The sequence below is a fragment of the Rhynchophorus ferrugineus genome, unplaced genomic scaffold (genome assembly GCF_030347505.1).
Source record: "Rhynchophorus ferrugineus isolate W39M unplaced genomic scaffold, kcgeb_rfMv2 rfM1, whole genome shotgun sequence".
Taxonomy (NCBI): domain Eukaryota; kingdom Metazoa; phylum Arthropoda; class Insecta; order Coleoptera; family Curculionidae; genus Rhynchophorus; species Rhynchophorus ferrugineus.
The window spans coordinates 46,036,064-46,055,994 of record NW_027472580.1 but is presented as its reverse complement, the minus strand read 5'-3'; the positions used below and the strand labels follow the sequence as shown (position 1 = coordinate 46,055,994).

Below are 19,931 nucleotides of genomic sequence, written 5' to 3'. Positions count from 1 at the left end.
GTTCATCGATCAAAACGGTACATATATTATTGATTAGGGTAAAAACTGAAAATATTTTCCCCCAATCCATTATATTCTCTAAGAAATTAAGTGAAAGTCTGTAATAAACTAATTAAAATCATTAAGCGTTACACTGCTCACAAAGACATGCTTTGACGTTAGTGGAGCCAGGCTGCAGTCAGTACAGAGGCGATGACCTGTTTCTTCAATCCATAAGTCATAGACCGAACAAGTGGTAATCGTAAAGGGATAAATATTTCACGGATTTTAAAAAGTGTGACGAATTTAACCCAGCTCAAGATTCGATGAAAATACAAGAAGCAGAAATGATATTGATAATAAATCACTGATACTTGAAGATTATGATATTAACAGATGTCCAATATTACGATATGATCCTATCTGAGACGTCCAAGTAATTATGTATTTAATTATACGCTGGACTAATGGAACTTTATCTTTTTATGTTTAATTTCTCAATGCAATGGGTTATTCCTGAGGTATTAACACAAATTGATAAGTTATTTTAGATATAAAAATAGAGTAAACATTTTCGGACACAGAATGCATATATTACTGCTTATAAAACTATTAAACGCTACATGACTTAAACCAGACCGTATGGAAAAATTATCATATTTTTCTAAATAGAAATATTACTTGGAGTTTCCAATAAACGTTGGGGATTTCTAATTCGCACATAAGAAATATTTAAACAAATTTAAATTACATAAAACACTCTACTGTATACATAAAAATGAATTGCTTTACTTAAATATATATTAGAGAAAAACTTTAAAATTCAACAGATGATGAAATTGAAAATAATAAATTTAATATATTTTAGGATAATGTTCAAAAAATTTCATATAAATAATGAAACTTGGAGAATGATAAAAATCGATGGAAACCATTTGAACAAAAAATTGGAAAATGGCCTCTAACCTTTTTGGGGTGGGTAGTCAGGTAGTAGGGTAGTGTCTACTGACCTATTGGCTCCAGCGTGACGAGCTTAATAACCGCGTCATTGAAATAGCTATAACTGTGTAAATTATTAGAGTTTTAAAATTTTCCCTTGAGAATATATTTTTCAAAATTCTAGATGTTAACCAATTCTACCCCCTTAAGACAGACCGACATTCTACTGTAATAAAATGTCATGAGGAATGCCGTTAAGATAATATCACTACTAGACAACAACAATATATAGAATTAACTGGGAAGGAACAACAGGTCAATTGAAAAGTCCTAGCCTACTATAGTAAAACATATTTTTTTGGCGAAATTAGTTTTTTTATTCAACATAATTCCTTTCAAGGGTGATACACTGATTATAGCGATCCTCCAACTTTTCGATACCATTTTTGTAGTACGATTTGTCCTTTGCTTCAAACTAGGCTTCAGTTTCAACGATCACTCTTCATTCGACGAAAATTTCTTCCCAGCGAGCATTCTTTTGAGATCTGAGAACAGGAAATAGTCGCTGGGGGCCAGATCTGGAGGATACGTTGGATGAGGAAGCAATTCGAAGCCCAATTCATGGATTTTTTGCCATCGTTTTCACTGACTTGTGACACGGTGTATTGTCTTGGTGAAGCAGCACTATCTTTTTCTTCAAATGCGGCCATTTTTCGGCGATTTCGTCCTTAAAGCGATTTCGTAATAGTCGCTGTTGATGGTCCTTCATTCTTCAAGGTAATCAATAAAAATTATACCCTGCATGCGCATCCCAAAATACAGACGCCATAACATTGCCAGCCGACTGTTGTATTTTCCCACGCTTTGAAGCGGGTTCATCGTATGCAGTCCACTAGGATGACTGTCGATTGGACTTCGGAGTGAAATGATGGAGCCATGTTTCATCCATTGTCACATATGGATGCAAAAACTCGAGTTTATTACGCTTGATCATCTTCAAATACTGCTCCGAATCATCAACTCGTCCTTGTTTTTGGTCAAAAGTGAGCTCCTGCGGCGCCCACTTCAAAATGTTCATTCAAAATCATTTTGTGGATTTTTTAAATGTTTTGTAAGTGTGTTGTAATAAAGTTCCAACGATAATCTGATGTAGATCAGTTTGCAGCGTATTGTATGCTCTCGTTGAAATTAAGGCATTCCGTTGAACCGCCGATTTTGATTTTTTACTAGTTAGGAAGCTGTTTTTTGACTTTTGACTGACTTTTGTATCCTCTATGATGAAGGCTATGTATTTGCATTTTAACCATTTTTAAAATATATAAACATAACACAAATGACAAGTGAAAGGCCGTTGCAATCGAGCGGTTCGCTTTTCAGACAATAACCAGAAATGAAATAAGTCGGTCGAATTCCGGCGCAAGGATATCGGCAGTTTCATTGTTCCGCAGTCATAAATAAATTCTTGTATTATTCCATAAGGGTCTCGCGATAGCGAAGTGAATCAACATCCTGCGGATAATATATGTTCTGTTGTTGTAGATAAATAGTGGCAGCAGATGCAAAACATGTTATTCGAAATATATCGTTACGCGATATTAGTTGATCCTTTAAGGCGGATGGCCGATAAAGACAGACTCCCTTGCTAATTATCATCGGGTATGAGTAACGGGATATTTTATTAGGATGGTTGTCTCCTATTTATGATATCTCAGTTTCGATATTTTATATTCGATAGATACTTGTTTCATTTTTCTTGTTGTTGAAGGTAACGGTTGTTTTAATAGAGTAGTGTCGAGTAACAACACCATAAGCCTTCTTGGAAATAAAAAAAATGTGAGATCGAACAATCTTTATTGGTTAAATAATTCTTAAATTCATTCTTAGAACTTTTTAGTCATCAATAAATAGAGACTTAAGGTAATTAACTTCAATAAATGATTAATTTTTTTTTATAAACTTAACATAATAATTAATTAATTATAATTATTATTGTTATTAATAATTAATTTAATAACAGTTATATTTAAAATGTAATCTTTATTTATAGCCCCATATTAGACCTAGGGTTATATCAACCACAATTAAAAAGCGTCATCATCAATCTATAGCCGGCGCTGAGTAGCATATCAACTTCCCAACTGCAGTTGATGTCACAGTACTCGCAAGAATACACTTCACCAATTATTATCACAGTTGGCGATCAGCCATAACTTTTTTGGGCTCGATCAATTTTATTTTTCAAAACGTTATCTATATGATTGGTACGTGTATTTTTCGGACTTGCTTGTTGCGTCATCCAAAAGGTCGATTTCTCTACAGAAACCTATGAGGGATGTATTCACCCTTCATTCGACAGACTAAACTATGTAATATGTGGTTGATTGATTCATCTTAAACGAATGAATTTATTTGACTTTAGAGGCTCTAGGCAGAGATATGTAGAATTTGTCTTATGCATCGTCAAGCTTATTTGTTAGTTTGCTTAGTTTGTCTTATCTCCTCAAGCTTACAGATGTCAGATAGCATAAAAAGATTGGCAAAATAAGCCCTCGAAAGAGCCAGATTTAATATTGGTGGTAATAAACCAAAAGCTGCTGTCATAATGTCCACATAACAAAAACCAAATATAAAAGAAATATATTTCATGTTATCACATTTAGCCGCAGTATCACAATCACTCACAGTATAAACACGTTGTGTTATCGTTTCTTTCGTTAGAATTGATGTTAATTAATTCTTTGGTTTTTCACACTGCACCACAGATTTTTTCCTACACTTATTTCAAATAAACGACATTTAGCAAAAAAATAAAAACCATTTACCTAATTCTCATTCCTTATACGCGCTGGTACACAAGCATTTGATGTAACGTATATTATAGTATATACCTAACAGTGTATGAAGATAGGTTCTATATCCCTCAAATAGCTGCATATCTTTTGGCTTTTTATGGACACTTCCCAATTTTTCCTGAAATAATTCTATTAAATTATGTTTCGATTCAAAAAACTACTTACTGTTTTTATACATTTCGTATATTTGATCTCTGATACAACTAAGATCAAGCTGATTTTGATTCGTTACTTGTTTCGCATAAAGACGGTTTCTTTTAGGCGAATTTAAGGTTATATCGTTTTTTATTTTTTGAGATTTTGTAGTGATCGTGCCCGTACTAATATTCAATGCAGCTGCAACGCGCTAGTGTTTTTTTTAAATATATTTTAATGTCTCCAAGTCTCTTTAAGGGCTCCGAACCACGGTCCTCAGCATTAAAGCCTACCGACTGGCGAGTGACCAACTTTAGAAATCATCCCAGAAGACATCCGATCTTACCCAGCCTGGTTACTGCTGGGACTGGCGCTACTGTTTTGAATAGACTATATTTTGATGTTAATCGCTTTGACTTTCTTGCTTGTTAATTTCAAAAACACGGTTTGTGGAAAATCATTCAAAAGTTTCAAAATATTATAATTTTGCGAAATCATAATATGTTCCATTATTTTTTTTGTTCTCTGTTGTACCGACACCACAAAATTGACCTTCGAATATCGTATTTTACTTAAGGTATTTTTATCCAGCTTCCCGGAAATATGTGATGCTGTTTCTGACTTAATTTACTGTATTGTAAATTAAGTGCTTGACATATATAATACTGTCGACATCAGATTTCATTAAAAATTTTATAAATTTCATCCAACTGTCAACCTAAATATATCATAGTGCAAAAATGGACTTAATATATCATCGAAGTAAGTAATAACAGCGGTATCAATCGTTGTATCAAAAACAGTCTCTACTCCATCCATCCTTCAATGCAATGTGTTTGTGCTTCATAGAATATTTCCTTTGGATATTAAGTATATCGCAAATAATGCAAAAATAAGACATGAAAGAGCTGACGCTTGCCTACTTGTTTGCTTGTTTTCAATGTAGTTGTGTCTCAATGAAGGTGATTAAAAATTACATAAAGTTTAATATATGGGAAAAAAATATTTAAGAATTTTGCATAATAAACACTTATGTCTTTTATCGTCATCGTCATTTAACCATTAAAGCTTCATTACAAGACAATACTTTAAAACAAACGTTAATTAAACAGTAGCCTCGCTAAAAAAACGAAAGAAGCGACATTATCGCTTCGATCAAGGCAACGGTGCTTCGCAGAACTGCAAGAAAATTTATGCCGGTTAGTGCCTATTCATTTTGTCCTGGGTATCTTGATGTAAAAGATGCACACTTGACATTGTTACGGAACTGAGCTTTAACAAAAAGCAGATTGAAATCATTTGTGACCAGCTTAATATGAAAAGTAACTAGACATTGAAATGTCACGTAACTTGAATAATAAATGATTTCTGAATTATTTGTAATAAAACTAATAATTATTTCAGATTAAAAAATTATCAAAATCTTCTTTTCATAATCTACTTTCAGCTCTAGACACTTTTCCCAGCTTATACAAATCATCATTCGTTCGGTCAAGAATCAGTGGAATCAAGTTGAATTTTTCGCTCTATATTTAAAATATTTTACCTCACTATATACATGTTTTGAATTATAACTAATCGGCATACTTTGATTTTGTCGATTAATATTTTTGTAGAAACGCAATTATACAGAATAAGAGATGTGACATAAATGATATATAACTTTAATCTTCGTCAGAATCATTTTAAAAACAAGTTTTTAATCACCGCTCGAAACTAACTTATTTCGATTTTGCAATTATAAAAACGTTTCTTGCCTCAATCGCCAATAACAGTGCGATAAATATATTTTAAAAGAACTGCCTAAGGACATTACTAGCGTTAGGAACTATCGACTGTTTAGTGATTGACTACTTTTTATAGTCAATAATTTCGAATATTTGATAATTAATTAATCGATTAATTCGATATACAGCCGATAATTCGATAGTTTCCATCGCTATTTCCGGTCCGACTGATTTGATTGATTACTTTTTGCTATCTCTTTCAGTCGAGTACTTTAAGACTAGTTTCATTCAAATGATTTTTTTAACATTCGGGCTTTACCGTCCTAACCGAAACATTAAAAATAATGTGTGTATATAGTTTTATGTTTTCTTTGTAATATGATCATCATATTTATCAGCCAATATACAAATTAAAATGATTCATTTAAACTCATTTATAACAATACTACTTTAAATTGCAGAAAAATAACCGCTCACGATTTGTCCTATTGTTAGATATATTAAGACAATATTAAAAGTAAATGGGACTTAAACTGTCGTTGTATATAACATATGCGAATGAAAATGAGTGACTTCATCGATGCTTAGAATAAGGTTTTTAATGAATGTGAAACAACACTGATTACGTATATTAAAACATATTATATTTGTTTAAAGTAATAATGTATATAAAAATACAATGTTATATGGTATGTAAAACATCTTCTGAATGTGTTTGTATATAGATGGAAAGGTGCTAAAACGATTATATAAAATCTTACATATGCACATATTTAAAATATGTATATTTAGTTGAATAAATCTAGCAGTATTTTCGATTTGAAAGAACCTGTTTTTACATAAATTAAACTTAAAAACCACCGATGATGCCATTAAGTAAAAATTTGTTTATCATCTGCGACGGTATAAGTTTAACACCTCGTGTACATATTTTTGCATTTGTGAAACTAGCTGGCAAACGATGACAAATCCGAATAGTGTTTCACCAGATCGTTAATCGATTTTTAAATAGATTTTTTTGTCCATCGATGATGAGCAATAACCGAGACCTCGCGGAAAATTGTCCGTCTTCGAACGTATTCGGTTTTTAAATAGCTTCATCATTATGCGGAGGTGAAACTACTTGTCCGAACTGCCGAATCGAGTGCCGTATCTTTCGACGCCACTCGATGGAACTCAAGGTGCTTGGGCTATTTCCGACAGGGGTCAGTCGTTTGAAGTGTTATTTTTTGAACGATGTAGGTCAGGATTTTTTTATTTAAGGAAAACATGATCTTGATTATAAATATTTTTACCGAGAAACCAACAACCTTTTTTATTAAAACGAAATTATTTGTTTAAAAAATTTTCTTCGTCGTTTTTGTTAACAAGAAAAACTTAACATATTAACTTTTATTTGAGTTTATGGTCATGTAATTTTTCTATTAAGATTTAATTTTCTTAGCAAGCAAAGTTTTAATTTCTAAGCAAAAACTTAAAAAATATTAATAAAGTCCTTTTCGTTTGGTATCTTCTATTTTTCTGTTTCTGTATCTTTTGTATTTCAATTTTGATCTTCTGTTTAGTCATTAAGAAAATAAGATTTTTCTAGTTTTGTATGTATTTTTCGATTTATTTTAATACGACAATATACTTTTTTAATTTCATTCAGTTGTTTTCCGGAATGTCTTAAGGTTGCTAGAACAATTATGCTTAAAAAACCTGAGAAACCGGCAGAACAAGTTGGATCTTACAGGCCTTTTTCGCTGCTACCTGAGATATCAAAATTATTTGAGAAACTTCTGTTAAAAGGTATTAAACCATTTCTAGAAATACCAGATTTCTTGAGAGCTTGGATTTCGACAATCGACCAAGTGCACATAGTAACAGCGGTTGTTGAAAAAACATTTTCAGAAAATACATACTGCCCTGCAATATTCCTGGACATCTCACAAGCTTTTGACCGTATTTGGGATTAATCTACAAAATGAGCAAATTGCCACCGCGGAACTTCTGTCGACTGCTGGAATCATATATATTCGACAGAAAATTTAGAGTTTCACATGGAGGGGCATTCTCAAAACTTAAACCTATTTTGGCTGGAATTCCACAGGGCAGTTTTTTTAAGACCACTCCTATATCTATAGCTTCAAATCTGTGCATGATAGTTTTGCGTTGCGTCGAAATCAAAAAAACTTAATTATATCGCTTGATGGATACCCAACTCCTCAAACAGAATCTGCTAAATACATCGGAATACACCTCGATGGTAGATTAAATTGGAAACATCATCTTAAACAAAAAGCAGAGCAGATCAGACTCAAAGCCAAGTAACTGTACTGGTTAGTTAGGTTAATCATAAAGCCAATTTAGACCTACGGTGTGCAGATATAGTACTAAAACATCAAACCATTTAGTAATTCAACGCATCCAAAACAATTTCGCCTTAAAACTTGAAATAAGATTGCTAAATCACAGCAACGCGGAATAAATACAGCTATTAGACAATACGCAGGAAATCAGAAGGTTGAAGTGAACCAAACCACTCGAACTTGTTTAGTGTATAAGTGTATTCTTAACTTTAGCTTAAGTAGTTTAGTTTTAATTTAATTTGGGAAATGCATACTGATGTATTAATCCTTGCGCCGAATCCATTATGCCTTGCGTGTCTCTATTAATGCAAGTGCAACAGAACAGTAGTAATAAATTAATTTATAAATTAAAATTTTACTAAGTGTATCTAGTGTAAGATGTAATTAATTAAAAAAAATCGAATTTCCTCATTATCTCAATTGCATCTCATTTAAATATCATGGATGGATGGATGCAAACTTTTTAATACATATAGTTACAAACTCTAACGATTTTTATTAAATACAATAAACTTTTATCCATTATATTAGCAAATTTATGTACTTGTAGGAAAAGTGTTACACTTTTCAACAAAATTAAAATTTTTATGTTATCTCTTTTATGCGTGATGCATAACCAGGAAAAGTTAAAATAACCTGTGTTATCATTACAGTCATGGCATGTATGTCTTAATTAGAATGACATATAGAATGGTTATATAATTTATCATTGATTATCCACGACTGACCACTACTTTCTCCCATAATTCGAATTCACGAATTTATCGAATTTTTATTTTTTCGTCATTAGATGCTTTTATAAATTCAATAGTTCTGATATTTCTCGATATAAAATCATAGGTTTCCATATAGTATTATTGAGTATGTATACCTGTATACCCACTCTAATCATGGATTTTAATGGAGTTTTAATGGATTGTTTAATTTGAAGCAATCTACTGCCGAAGCTCATCATACATTTTTGGAAACTTCCTTCCAAGAAGAAAATCCCAATTGTCAGTCAATAGTGATTAGATATCAAATTATATATTATATATTAGATATGTGGTTGATATCAAATTATATAATAATAAAGTTATTCTGAAATAGAACAGCTTAATTAATAAGAAACTGTCCAGTGTTCAGCTGTCCACTTGTCTTTTCGACAGTTAAATACAAAGACGAATCAAACATTTAAAACAAAACATTCAGAAATTGGCGAAAATGTACGATAACTATCAAATTAATTAACGTTTGATTGTCCTTCCTGCTATATATGAGGCAGATTGAACCGGAAATGTGACGAAACACTAAGAAATATTAACATTAATTTTTAGCAGTTAATTCCGCTGAATATATATCGATGTGTAACCTTCGAACTAGTTTCTGTTAAGAATTCCGGTAAATAACGTATTTTGCTACTTGTTACTCAATCTTGTCGAGTATTAACTGAACTATGAATCATCATGTGTTCCTTACAGAAGTTACAAAGTAATTATACGGACTTTAAAAATTAAATTAAAATTGGAGCAAGATCTACATATGGTGTAATGGTCGATTACTAAATAAATTATATAAATATGTTAGAACTGCCCGGGGTTGTGAGAAAAATGTGGTTTTAATAATCCTGCTACTCTTATTTTAGTAACGTACAAAGAAAATATTTTTGAACAAATATCAGTTTAATTCATAAATATAATTCCTTTTATTTTAAGTTAACATTTTTTGTCCCTATTATTTCTTTTATTTAATCTTACGTCTCTTTCATCAGAGGCGCATCTGGCAACTACAGTGGGTGGTCAAACATTTCAACCTTTTTCAGTTCATAAAATGTCATCGAAACCGATTATATGACCTTGTTTTTTTTATTTTGCGGTCTTTTATTTGTATTTTCGTATTTTTGTCTTTCCTTAAATAACAGTTTTATTTATCAGTATAATTCCTTTTATTTTAAATTAATAAATAATATTGTAAAATTTAACATTTTCGTCCCTTATACTTAATAACAATAACAGTATACTTTTATTTTTAAAGAAATGTTATTGTTATGTCACATTTATTTCATTCTTTCTCAAAATAACTTTCAGATGATTCAACTACCAGCCAATCAGCGTTTTGAGTTCAATCTAATTAATAATAAACAAAATAATTTAATTTTCTAGACTCTTAGTGGTACTGCGAAAATGAAAGATCATTCAATCCGAACAATTTAGATTTCGATCCAAATACTCAACAAGCTGCAAGGTTAACAGACGAAGTAAATTGCACTTTTCGTTACAGGAATCTCATGGGGCGGGCATACTTCGAAAACCGATGATTTAAAATCGCTGATCCTTTTTCAACTGGTTCCCTCTAAAATAAAATCTGTGTTTTATATGGATAAGGCTGTCTTCTTTCTACGCCCTCAATAGTTCTTAACAGTTTCTACACTCAATTCTCAAACTCCAAGAACAACTAAATTTAACATCAAGTTAAATTCGATTGTATTTTCAAAAGATCATTTGCCGACTATGAAATGTCTCGAATTTTGGAAACTTAAAATTAATTGTCAAAAAAAGAACCAAGTGATAATTTTTCATCGTAAACATTTACATTGACAAGCTTTACTGAAACTAATTAACTGGTTGAAAAAGTTTCCTATCCGTTGGGTACAAAAAGCCACATACTTCGAGCTTAATTTCAAAGAAAGTCATCAGTGATCAAATCTAGTCTCTTGTGTAAATCAAGTAAACTACCAATCAAAATTACCTCCAAAACTAAGATATTGAGGATGATTCCAAATGACCCACGGTATATCAGAAACAACCAAATACACCAGGAACGTCATTAGTCTCTGAATTCACAAACACAATAACCGAAAAGTTCATAAAATGACTTCAGTCAGGTTAATCTGAAACATTTGAATTCGATCCATTCCCTCTCTACTACCGTAAAGTCATGTCGCACGATTTGGAACAATATACCGGCTTGTAATTAAGAAAGTTATTGATGTATTTCCCGAGTTATCTTGAGGATTAATAGGCGCCCTTGACTTATCCTTTTGGATTACTTAACAATTTATCTAGTAAACTGTATCTACTAAGCATGCTGCATCGATCAAATCGTACGAAAATCCATGCCTCGTACGGAAAAACTTAAGATATGAAGGTTATAAGTCTTTGAGTTACTCTGCTAAGGATATATAGATATTCTAAAAAATATCGGAAATATTTTTATATTTATACTGGAAAATAAAAGCTATCGATACTTTTTTTTAGCCATATCGATATTTCTTTACACCAGTGCTAATTTTTTTTGGTACTTAATTTTAAATTTGACATTTTGCATTTACAAAAAAATATCGTTTGAGTTACGCGAGCAATATAAGGTTGAACGAGTATAATAAGCGGTCTGAATGTTTAGATTGTTTTGTTCCATGTTTACTGTAACATTTGACAATGGTCGTCTGACAATTTTCAAAGAGATTATAATAAAATACCTCTTCATATCCAACAGGCTACAGAGGAAAACTTGGCATCGATATACTGGATTGTCCCGTGTTTACGTTCGGTATTGTAAAAAAATATACTTTTCATCACTCGTCTTAGTTTTCCATATACTAAGTGCATCAACAAAATAACGAGATTTTTTTATTAACAAACACACGGCACATATTACAACTTATTCACTATTTAGTAACTTTTTATTAATATAGTTCTTCAAGTCATCGTTTGTTGAATGGTTTACTCTATATAAGTTTGAAACACAGCATTTTTTAATTATTTATTTATTTATAACAAGATTAATGCTGTAAAATTTTAATTTGATTTATGATTATTTTAACAACTACAGTTAGTTATTCATAACTATTTCTTGCTGAATTAATGAAGTAATTATTTTGGAATTTTAAAATTAAATTAACATTCCAGCGAGATATACATATTGCATAATGGTCAGTTCCTGGATCATTAGATCTATTTCCGCTGTTATTAACGCTGATGCCATTCTAATGCTTATTAAACGATGCGGCAAATTTATTTTTATTCGTGAAAGTGTAGTTTTCTCTAATGAAATAAAAATGTCCCTGATAATGCATATTCGCTTTTAAATTAAATTGAAGCGAAAACCCAATCATATACACTTTTTTGTCATATTATATCACCTTCGTGGTTAGGGATTTGAAGGAAAACGATAGTCAAGTAAATTTGTGGTTAGCAAAATAAAAAATATTGTAATCAGTACGTTGTTATCGTTAATATTGCATTCAAATACCAATTGAAGGTTTATATGTGAGAATATTTCGTAATGTTAAAAATCAGTTGGAATAGTTTTTAATATCTTATTATATCATTTCGATGTAAATAAATGCTGCTCGAGCTTTATTATGCCTATAAATTAGTTTTAAAGGATTTTTCTTAATTTGAAGCATTGTGAAAAATCAGTACAATGTACAAAAACAATTTACGGATTCAATCTCGAAAGAACGATGTATTTTTTTGAGGTTTTTGGTATCTTCGTAAGAAGTGAAGCGCTACTCAGATAGATCACGACTTATATATCGGAACAAGCAGTAATGAGAAGGAGAAAGGTCTTGAGAATTATACGGATAATACGCACTTCCAATTTTCCAAGTATGTTATATAAAAGAGCATATCGACAAAAAATATCAAAATTACCAAAATAACATTCAAATATTTGTGCCAACTTTAAGCCAATGGAAAAATATATAATAGAAGAAGTCAATAAAGGGTAGAGCCAATAGAAGAAATAGAAATAGTATTATTAAAGTATATTTATAAGCTAATTATTAAGGTATTTATTGAAGGAACCACTTGTTGGTAATACCATGCTGGGAGAACGAATCATTTCAATACTTCTCCAGCGTTCCGCCAAGCTATGCTACTTGGATCTAAACAAGTAGTAATCGGAAGGCGTTACATTTGCTCTTCTTATTGGAGCTACGACAGTGTATCCTTCACAACTTATGCAACGTGTTGAGTAGTCATGCGATATGATGACGTTACAAGTACTATTGCTGGTATTTATTGCAGAATACGTCGGTCAGTTTATTCAGTTGACGTCTGTAGTTATCTGCAGTAACAAGATTATTTGGTTATGGCAGCTCGTGATACACTACTCTTTGCTGAACTCGTTATATGCGCAGCAAGACTTTGTGGCCATGAATATTCCTTTTCGTTGTGCGTCGTTCTCCTGGATTAACCCATAACTTTTTGCGCTTGGTACTGCTGTAGTCCCTCGTAAATTACGCCACAGAAAACTAATCTTGTTTTTAAGAAATAAAATGCCGATGTTGGTGGCATTTTATATCCTTTTGGAGGATTTATTTAAGAAAACAGTGAATTTATCAACTACCAATCCATCTGAAATTTATTTGAATATTTAAGCTGGGTTTTGTCCAAGTCTTACAATTCATTGTCTTTGAACTTTTTTTGTCCTCTAAGCTATAGGTGTTGGCCACCAAGAAAAATATGGATATTTAAAATACGTTACATTTAAAGCCAATTTAAACAGTTTTAAAAAAATTACTAAATGGTTTTTAATGATAATAATATTGATTAATAATGTTTAAGAAATACAATTCTTTTTTATTTCGAAAAATATCGATATATCAGTTAAAAAAATATCGATATATCGATATTTTTTCTGCATCCCTACACTAAGATATTCTTTGTTATTAGCATTAAAATCACAACCTCTAAGTTTTATAAACCAAAAACAACAATTGCGATATAATGGAGTAGTATCACCATAAATATCCAAAAGTGTTTAATCAGCCTCGGTATGAAATTTCATCAAATTAAACAACAAAAGTAAGGAATATCGAAAATGCAACATTGAATGTTCCATGATTAGCGCCTTCTATAAAGTAAATAACTTGATACTACTAAATGGAAAACTGTTATTTTGAGCAAAGATATGTCAAAACCATCTTCAGGAGTTGTTCAGCAGTTGTCCACATTGAAACTTATGCTACTAATACAAATTTTATAATAATCTACACCCACTATCTATACATACTAATTATATGAATTACCTGATGAGTTTACTCATATATAATTTTCCTTAAATATTCATTTTATGATCGCATCAGACTTGTTTAAGTTGTTTCTCGGCGATTTTATTTTATGACGATATAACATTATCCTTTTATTGGTGTTTATTTTTAAAAATTCAACTGAAAGTCACCGTGTGTTTTTATCCGTTGAAAGCGTAGGCGGGTAGTGATCGCGTCCGTGACTATTAATATTAACATTTTCATTCAATAGATTTTTTATGAATGATTTCTTTCTATTGAACCTTACCAATATTAACATTACACTCAATATGAAATTGTATCTGTATTATTGTCTAAAAATAACTATATTTGTAATTATTTGATGAATTATTAGAGTGATGTTACTCGTCTATTTTTCTTAAGCACTGAAGCGAAACGATGCAAAATAATAGCGATGATGCAAAAGTAATAGTACCAAGCAATAATTTTAGGTAATTTATGAGATCATAATGTTTCATCATCTTAAATTAAATAAAGATCAAGGGAACCCAAAAAAAAGCAATATCAATCAAAATCAATATACAGTGTGGTACCAAGTCATAAATTCAGTTATTTGTTTACCTTATTCAAGTATCTATAAATACAAATTGCAATAAATATTGAATTATAACCAAAAACACTTGAAACTATAAAAATTAGAAAAAAAACTAGAAATGATAATTAACAGCTGCATAATAATTTAAGTAAGTAATAGTATTAGACTTAATTTAAAACACAAACTTTTCGCTTCTGACACCCCAGATTAGTTTTATTTTAACATAAATATTAAGCGTTAGTTTAAATTAGACTTTATGATAAATGTAATTTTTGCCTGTTTTATTATTATGTGCTTGCATATATTCTGATAATTTTTTTCGCTTTAATGAAATTCTTATTGAGAATAATTGGCAGAGTATACACTAATCAGCATATTCTCCATAATTTTCTGCAACCTTTTGCCATCTTTTTGGTTTGGTGATACCGCACCGAAAGAACGATGTTGGTTTGGCAGTGATCCAAACATCGGTCTTTTTTTTCCGCGTGTTAGCCGAGCCATGCTGCATCGGTTTCTGAACAAGTAGTAATTAGAAGGTACAATTTGTGAGTACCCTGGGTGCGGCTTCCTATTCGAGCTGCAACAGTGTATCCTTTTCAACACGTAACCGAGCGTTATCATTCAAGAGGATGGCCTTGCGTCTGTTACTCACTATTGCTCGCTATTTGTTCAATAGATGTCGGTAGACATTTTCAGTTTAATTCAGTATTAGCATATGCACATATGCTTGGAAATATTTTATGGCCACTGTTCAGCTTCGATGTCGATGTGAAGGGTTTTCCTGAACTAATCCATAACTTTTTTCGCTTAGGATAGTCTTAGTAAATACAATTTTCACAATAGCGCGATGTTAAACCGATTCGAAATGCCATTTTTTTAGTCAATTCGTATGGTAGCTATTTTCCCTCCTTTTAGATCTTTCTCGTCGCATGTAAAGGTATGATAGCAGTAAGCAGATAATTCACCAACTGCTAAACTGTCTGGAAGTTCTTTGAGAATTTGAGCTAGGATTTCGTCCAATAAATCTTGCAATTATTTGCGTTCAATTTTTTTGTTCTCCAAACAGCCACAGTCTTTACCATTGACATCAAAATCACACATTTATACTTCACATTTTCACCAATAAATATCGCTGATCAAAGTATATACAAGCACCTAACACAAAAATTAACACTTTGAGATCAAAAAATTAAGATGTAAAAATAAAAGTCTGCTTGAACATACTATCTTGGACACAGTTGTATGATTAATATATAAGTTAAAATTACCATTTTCTTAGAACAAAACAAAACATTTTTTTTTTCTAAAAATCAGAACGTAAAAGATAATATGAAATAAGAAGTCGAAAGTTGTGATGACGAAGATAACCCTCCTGAGGCAATATGAAATTTGTAACTAGAAATATTTGACCGTCCTTGTCAAGGTCGGCAGCCCGCATACCATGGTTTAATTCCCATTAATGAGCAATGGGCATACCCGCGACAGTCTCTGGTAGCCACCAGTATAGTCCGCACGTTGTTTCCCCCTCCGTTGTCGTGTGGCGACGACAAAAAACTTTGTGGTACTCGGCTAAACCTCTCATTCCCAACGTTATATCGCTCGGGCGCCCAACCATTCATCCATTCTTTCACTCTCACACTTACTTTTTCACTAACCGTCTCTCTCTGTTTGTTTCTCTCTTTAGTTTCATGTAGGTACATCGTACGCAATCCCGTACCATCGCATTTGTAGTCACGATGCTCTCGGAGGATCCCAAGTTCGTCAACGTGCCCGATAGGAAATTAACGAATTCCGATCACTACAAAGTGATTGTGTATTCCGTCGGTTCGATCTTGCGGTGGTGATTTCGACTGCGTGTGTTTGTATTGTCGATTCGGCTGTGATAATTACTTTTTGCTGTTTTGTGGATATTACGCGCGTGTTACAGTGACAATGACATATCAGTGCAATAGTCCGGGAAGGGAGCGTAAAGGTTCAATAGCGGTTAGCTCTATGCACAATGTTTCAAATTGGTTCTCGTCGTTGAAGCGACCGAAGAAGGCGAAACCGAAACAAGATAAAGTGTCCCGGAGTGTTTGGGATCTATCCCAGTTATCCAATGGGATAAAAAGAGCGGTAGGAGCTTGTTCTAATTTTTAGTTTCCTTTATTGTTTGCGCTTAATCGTATGATTATAATTCCCAGAATTGTTTAACCCGAAATGATATTATAAATAATGTTAGTAATTTCTGAAAATGAAATAAATAGGGAATAATCCGTACATAGAAGTAGTAATATATATTTTAACAATTCTAATATTACCATAAACATTGATTAGCACTTTTATAATATTTTAAACTGAATAATTTAATAAAGAATACATGCCGCTTTACCGATAAGTATAACGCAACAAACATGTAAACTATTTGCTTTAGGTTGAATTATTAACCTAAAAACATGAAACTAACTTATACAACAAATTAATTAATAATTTAGCAATTCAAGATCAAAGTGGCTAATCTCAAGATTTACAGTCATTGGAGTCAATCCCACCATATTAATATCCTAGATCTGCTACACAGTAGTAGTTCGTACTGCTTTAATAGGAAGATTGTATTGGTCATTTGATTTGTCGCAATTAGTATTACCTATTAAATTATGATAATTGATATCAAAAAATACAACGAGTACTAATTGAATACTTTTTACACAAGAATTATAATATATAAGGCATTTGTTCCGGAAATATACGAAATATAAAACAGAAAATTTTTAGAGCAGGCATAGTTTAGTACCTAGTTCACTGTGTAATATACGATATCATAGAAACCGAACATTGTACTGGTAGTAAAGCAGTATTATTCACACAGTTACCGGACTATTTTGTATCTTAATTAAGATAATATAGCAAAATTAAACTGACGAATTTATAGAAGGAAACAAAGTTTCTCATATACTTTTATTGCTTGATTCATTGATTCATAATATAAAAAGTACGATCTTGAAATAACTAACAAGTGTAATTATATATGTTATATATAAAACAATGTAAAAGTGGTACGACTCAACAAAAAATTCAGGAATATTTTGGATTAAATTTCATTAATTTTTAATATGAATCTCAGAAATAAAAATTATTATAAAATATGTATTAAAATTTGTTTATCATGTTTAACTACAAACAGATTCGTATAATAAAATTAAAATCCAAATCAATTGAATGTCCAGAAATTATAAGATATTCAAAGCTCCAAAAAAGAATACCAAAACATATCTCTTTATATAATGGGAGAAAATTATCATAAAAATATTTAAATGGACAGCAATTAATTGAAAAAAGTAATCTATATAACATTGATTTACACTTTTAAGAAAATATTTTTAAATCCGTAATATTATATTTAAAGTATATGCTAAAAAACGCCATGGGATCAAAGTCTCTTGTAATTATAGCGTATAAAATTATAACTGGGAATATACGTTTTATATTAACAACACGCCATTATATGAATATTAATGACAAACTAGTAATTATAAACAAAATTAAGTATAATATTATGGTTCAAGAGTTCATTTTACCATTATATTAAGATAACAAAATTAGGGAATTAATAAAATTAATATTGAAAACATAAAAACCACAAGAGGAAAAAATTCCCACTAATTTGAATATATATATATATATATATATATATATATATATATATATATATATATATATATATATATATATATATATAGATAGATAGATAGATAGATAGATAGATAGATAAAGTGAATTAAACACGATTTAATTTCATTTAAATAATGTTCACATACATAGAACGAGATATGAAGAAATAACTATTAATTCTAATCCATTTTCGTCACGAAAACGACTGTCATCTTTTTTTATTTTATCCATGACACCTCAAAATTTTCACTTTCCGAAATTTTAATTCGACGCACATCGACAAATGTGATTTGGTTTTCATTACAACCGACTCCATATTTACATTGATATTCATCAGAAAGTGTCAGCCAGACAAAAAATACGAAAGAAGACGTCTCTACCATCCCCCATGTAGGGGCATTCCTTGCACGGATCGTTAGATTTTTATTTAATTTCTCATTAGCTGCATATTTTTTCCTCGATCTGCTGAACTCAAAAGGGCACATCTGCTTGGAACAGCTGTTAATGCACGAATTCTCGAAAGCGCATGTATGTTACGGTATATGGAAGAATATCAATTAAAAAGCATTGTAAACCGTTGAGCTATCAGTAATACTGCATAAATAAGGATTCATTTATTTTCATAAGATACTCAAAGTAAATTAAGAATTAAAAATTTTAAAAGAATTTATCAAACATACACCGACGATGGTATGTTACATGAAATGTATACTATATTTCTATGTTTTGAATTGTATATCACCTAATCTGTAATTGTTTTTATACAATCACATTTTATAACCGGTATAAGAAAACAATTTTAATTTCAGTTTTCGCAATACCAATGTTTAATATTTGTTCATATTTGGCCAATATATATAAATATATTTTAATCATTTTGATTATTTCTTATATTTATTTAGTTTAATTCATTCACTTAATTCATTAAATACATATCAATATATATCTGTAATAATAGACACACACAAGATGATTTCAACAACAATCTGGATCTGGACAACAACAACAACAATCTGGACAACGCGCAGACAATCAGAACATTGAAGAGCTTAACTTATTACGTCATGTTAAAATACTAATTATAACATATATCTCCCCAAAATAGACATCAGCTGTACCATACCTTTAAATTGTTGGAAATTATTTTTACCGCCAAGCCATTTCAAGTGTAAAACGAGAAAGTAGTCCCCGGTTTGCTAGATATGATTGATAGACGCCATGGGGATGCAAATGGAATTCTAACTGATTTATTTTGACTGCTGAATGTTCTAATCCGTGCGAATTAAGAAGACAGTGAACTTACAAATTATTCTTTTTTTGAATATATAATGAACTGTATTCCATACGCAAGAAATTTAAGATTGACACATTATTATTATAATTTAAGATTAGAATCTCGATACAGTGTAATGGTTATGCATTTTCTGTTCCTTGACATATTTCATCCATAGCTATGGATGATTATCGATGCCAATTCAGATAAAATGTCCAGTCAGTAGAGAATGTGTAAGACTTTTTAAGTTTACAAACACATTTTGTAGATTTTCTTAAGCAAATGTTTATGGTGGTTATTTCATTTGGTCGGTTATTATCGATGAATGTTAACGCCAGGTTTTTACTTTACGTAGCCAGTACTCGATTTTTTCATTTACGGATATATTTATCTGTTTAATTTGGTATGAGTAAAAGTGGTTATAAGATTAAATATTATTTACAGATTAGATATGT

The 19,931-nt window shown here is 31.0% G+C and overlaps 1 protein-coding gene across 8 annotated transcripts in view; it reads left to right on the top strand.

The window, feature by feature from the left end:
* Positions 1-19,931, top strand: part of step (cytohesin steppke) — a 60,196-nt gene that overhangs the window by 21,815 nt on the left and 18,450 nt on the right. For 2 of the 8 annotated variants that reach the window (XM_076419707.1, XM_076419708.1), the window contains one exon: positions 16,237-16,667. The exons of 5 other annotated variants lie outside the window; for them this stretch is intronic. In XM_076419707.1, the coding sequence (XP_076275822.1) occupies positions 16,485-16,667 (183 nt within the window). In that variant the 5' untranslated portion in view covers positions 16,237-16,484. Of the gene's footprint in view, positions 1-16,032; positions 16,668-19,931 lie in introns of those variants that run through there. One more of the 8 variants, XM_076419709.1, reaches the window with a different exon arrangement.